Raw genomic sequence first — 3,335 nt, 5'->3', positions numbered from 1 at the left:
CTTTTTTATGCAATTTTAGAAATAAATAATTAAAATATTAAAATAATCAAATATTAAATTTCCTTTTTAAATAAGAGCATTTTGCTGCCTTCCTGTAGTGACCCATTGATCATTTGCAGCTCCTTCTAGCATCAACATGTGGCCTTTCTGCTGGACTGAACATCAGTACACAGTGTAGGGATGATCTGGTGATTATTTACAGGATTAACTGATTAATAATTGGTAGAAAAAGCTGCTCAATAGGACATTTTTACAGAATTCAAACCAGATGAAGCCAAACTATAAAACTGTCATTGGAGGAGTTTTGGGTATTAATACTTACAGATGAATATGGGTTTTTTTATCTTAAATGCAAAATGTTTACATATATATTGTACAGTTTTGGTTAAATTGCTGCTCTGTGTGCTTTTCTTTTAACAGATTGCGTTTTTTTGAGTCTCTGTTGACAATTATTGAAATAATCGATTCAACACAATTAATCTGATTAATCGTTTCAGCCCTAAACTCCTCTTCCTCTTCCTCTTCCTCTTCCTCTACCCGTCCAGACCAGTACAAAACCACCAAGACTTCCTGGATGGCAGACTACTGTAAGGCAGAAGAGCAGGCTCCTCCATCTCCGCCCCCCCACTGGTTGGGGTCCTCGGTCGACCCGCCCGGCTTTGGACAGAGTAAGCTCCCGTCACACACAAAACTACAGTTTCATCAATTAAAAAAACGCACTTCCTCACTGGAACCGCTGAACAGAAACAAGCTTGGAACGAGAAACGTTGTTCTACAGTTTTATTGCAGTATTTTCAGGACTATTGGTGGCTCCAGATGATGTGGCAGAAAAACAATTTAAGTTTAAGTTTGAGTGTCAAACGTCTTGATGTAGCTGAATAAAATGCAGCAGAGAAAGAAGGACAGGGCTACCGAAGCGCTAACTCTTTCCTCTGTTTCCTCTTTGTCTCTGTTTCCTCTCTGTTTCCTCTATCTCTCTGTTTCCTCTGTCTCTGTTTCCTCTCTGTCTCTGTTTCCTCTCTGTTTCCTCTATCTCTCTGTTTCCTCTCTGTCTCTGTTTCCTCTTTGTCTCCGTTTCCTCTCTGTCTATGTTTCCTCTCTGTCTATGTTTCCTCTCTGTCTATGTTTCCTCTTTGTCTCTGTTTCCTCTTTGTCTGTTTCCTCTGTCTCTCTGTTTCCTCTGTCTCTCTGTTTCCTCTTTGTCTCTGTTTCCTCTATGTCTCTGTTTGCTGTAACTGTGTCTCTCTGCGGTCAGGTGCGCCTCTGACTCACCTTAGAACTAGGAGCACAGCCAGCCTGACGAGCCTCGAGCAGCAGACTCTCTCCAGAGGTACCAGTCAGATTCTGCACTCTCACCTTTAGCAATCATTAAACCACCTGAAGGATTCAGCAGATAGGAAACTTTTCTTCTGCATGAGGAAAAATTAGGACTGCGTCAGATAAATAATACTTTGTCTGCACAAAATCTTACAAAGTATTTTTGTTGAGTTTCTGGTGCACATATCTTACAACACTTGAAATAAGACAAAACTGACTTACAAGTAACTTTTCAGCAAGAAATAGGAGCTGGTTTTAAATCAATAATTCCTTAATATTGATTTAATAATGCTAGTTCCAGTGGCAGATTATTTCACTTATATCTGGTAGGTTTTTTTCTCAATATAATGAATTATTGAGTCTTAAATGTTGCTAAAAAGTTATTTTTAAGTTAGTTTGTCTTGTATCAAGTGTATTAAGATTTTTGCACTATAAACTGGACCAAAGCTTCTAGGTAAGATTGTGTGTTTTGTGGATATAGTAGCTGCATTTCCAATGCAAAACTTTGCTGTGTTTTCATTAAATGTGATTAAAATAACACGTGAATAAGTTTGTTCATGCGATAATTCATTAAAACACATGCCTGATCCTACTGGTGCGTACTGGTACTGCTTTGCTCCAGTAGCAGCATCCAGTTGTTGATCATGTGACTCGTGATTTGAAAAAGTGTTTCCATTGCAGTTTGTCAAAAGAAACCAATTTAGAAAAAAAAAAAAAAAAACTCCCAAAGCTTAAAAACTTTATATTATTATAGTTTTTTTTCTACATTGGTGTGTTCCCAAATGTATTTTCTAAATGTCAATTTGTGCCAATTTATGTTCAGTGGAAACAGTGTCAGAGAAAGATACGACAGTAAGGAATGACGGACTCTTAAGGAAACCACCTGGTCATGTTTGGATGATAAATATTCGGCGTTTTAAGAATTTGCAGAACATTCTGACCGTTTTTGCCACCTTTGCAGCCATGTTTTCCTCCACCATCACTCCCAGCTCACCTCTTCCCCTCTGTCCTGTGCTCTACATCCATGTTCTTCATGTTCTCTCTGAAACGCTTTTCACAGTCCAGTAAAATGTAAATGATTAATGCCTCTGCTGTAGGGCTGAAGCAATGAATCCAATTAATTACAGTTAATATGTTATTGAAACCAACTCATTTAGTAATCAATTAATCATCAACTGGAGTAGACAGATCCTAAAAAAGACCATATGCTGAAAGGACAACACAGTTAAATCAGTAATTAAGCCAAACTGTCCAAAATATAAACATTTTGCATGTAAGATGAAAAACCTTCTTTGTCTGTAAATAAGTGTCATAGTTTTAGCTTCACTTGGTTCCAAATCTGTAAAGAAAAGCTCATGTTAAGCAGCTGTTGCTATCTAATGATTAATAATAAAAGTTATCTGGAGATCAGCTCCTTGCTGTAAAGATGCAAAGTCCAGCAGAAATATGTGAGCTTTTCACATGCTCACGCTAAAGGAACGCTGTTATTTAATTTTAGGGAATAAAATGTCTACTTTTTATTTACTTTTTAAAATTTATTTGTAATGTTGAATAAAATAAGCCTGAGTGATTGAAAAATCTGCAGAAAGGGCAAATTTTGTATGCGAATAATCGATTAATCGGTTGCAGCTTTTTTCTGTTAGCACACTCAGATATTTTGTTGTTAAAACAGTTAAAATTGGTTATTTTGACTCCTTATACTTCATATAATTATATTTTGTCATAAGTCTGTAAATGTTTGACATAAATGGCAGAAAAGGTTGCTCTCTCTGAGGTTCTTTTGTTTTCTCCAAAGATGTGAAGATATCAAAGAGGAGGCAGCCGTTTGTCCCATTCGCACTGCGAAACCACACAGGATGCACCATGTGGTTCGCCACGTCGACCACAACCCCCACAAGGTACGTCCAATCACAGCGCAGCACCAGTCACAATGCAGCACCAGTCACAATGCAGCACCAGTCACAATGCAGCACCAGTCACAATGCAGCACCAGTCACAATGCAGCACCAATCACAATG

The 3,335-nt window shown here is 37.8% G+C and overlaps 1 protein-coding gene across 4 annotated transcripts in view; it reads left to right on the top strand.

The window, feature by feature from the left end:
• Positions 1-3,335, top strand: part of vps13d (vacuolar protein sorting 13 homolog D) — a 69,373-nt gene that overhangs the window by 37,796 nt on the left and 28,242 nt on the right. For 3 of the 4 annotated variants that reach the window (XM_015017775.1, XM_015017776.1, XM_015017774.1), the window contains exons 38-40: positions 546-668; positions 1,256-1,330; positions 3,113-3,215. In XM_015017775.1, the coding sequence (XP_014873261.1) occupies positions 546-668; positions 1,256-1,330; positions 3,113-3,215 (301 nt within the window). The remainder of the gene's footprint in view (positions 1-545; positions 669-1,255; positions 1,331-3,112; positions 3,216-3,335) is intronic. The other variant, XM_015017777.1, reaches the window with a different exon arrangement.

This window comes from Poecilia latipinna, unplaced genomic scaffold, assembly GCF_001443285.1.
Source record: "Poecilia latipinna isolate Pla-1442-1.1 unplaced genomic scaffold, P_latipinna-1.0 Scaffold2186, whole genome shotgun sequence".
Classification (NCBI taxonomy): domain Eukaryota; kingdom Metazoa; phylum Chordata; class Actinopteri; order Cyprinodontiformes; family Poeciliidae; genus Poecilia; species Poecilia latipinna.
The sequence above is the reverse complement of the archived record's forward strand: the minus strand, read 5'-3'. Positions and strand labels throughout refer to the sequence as shown.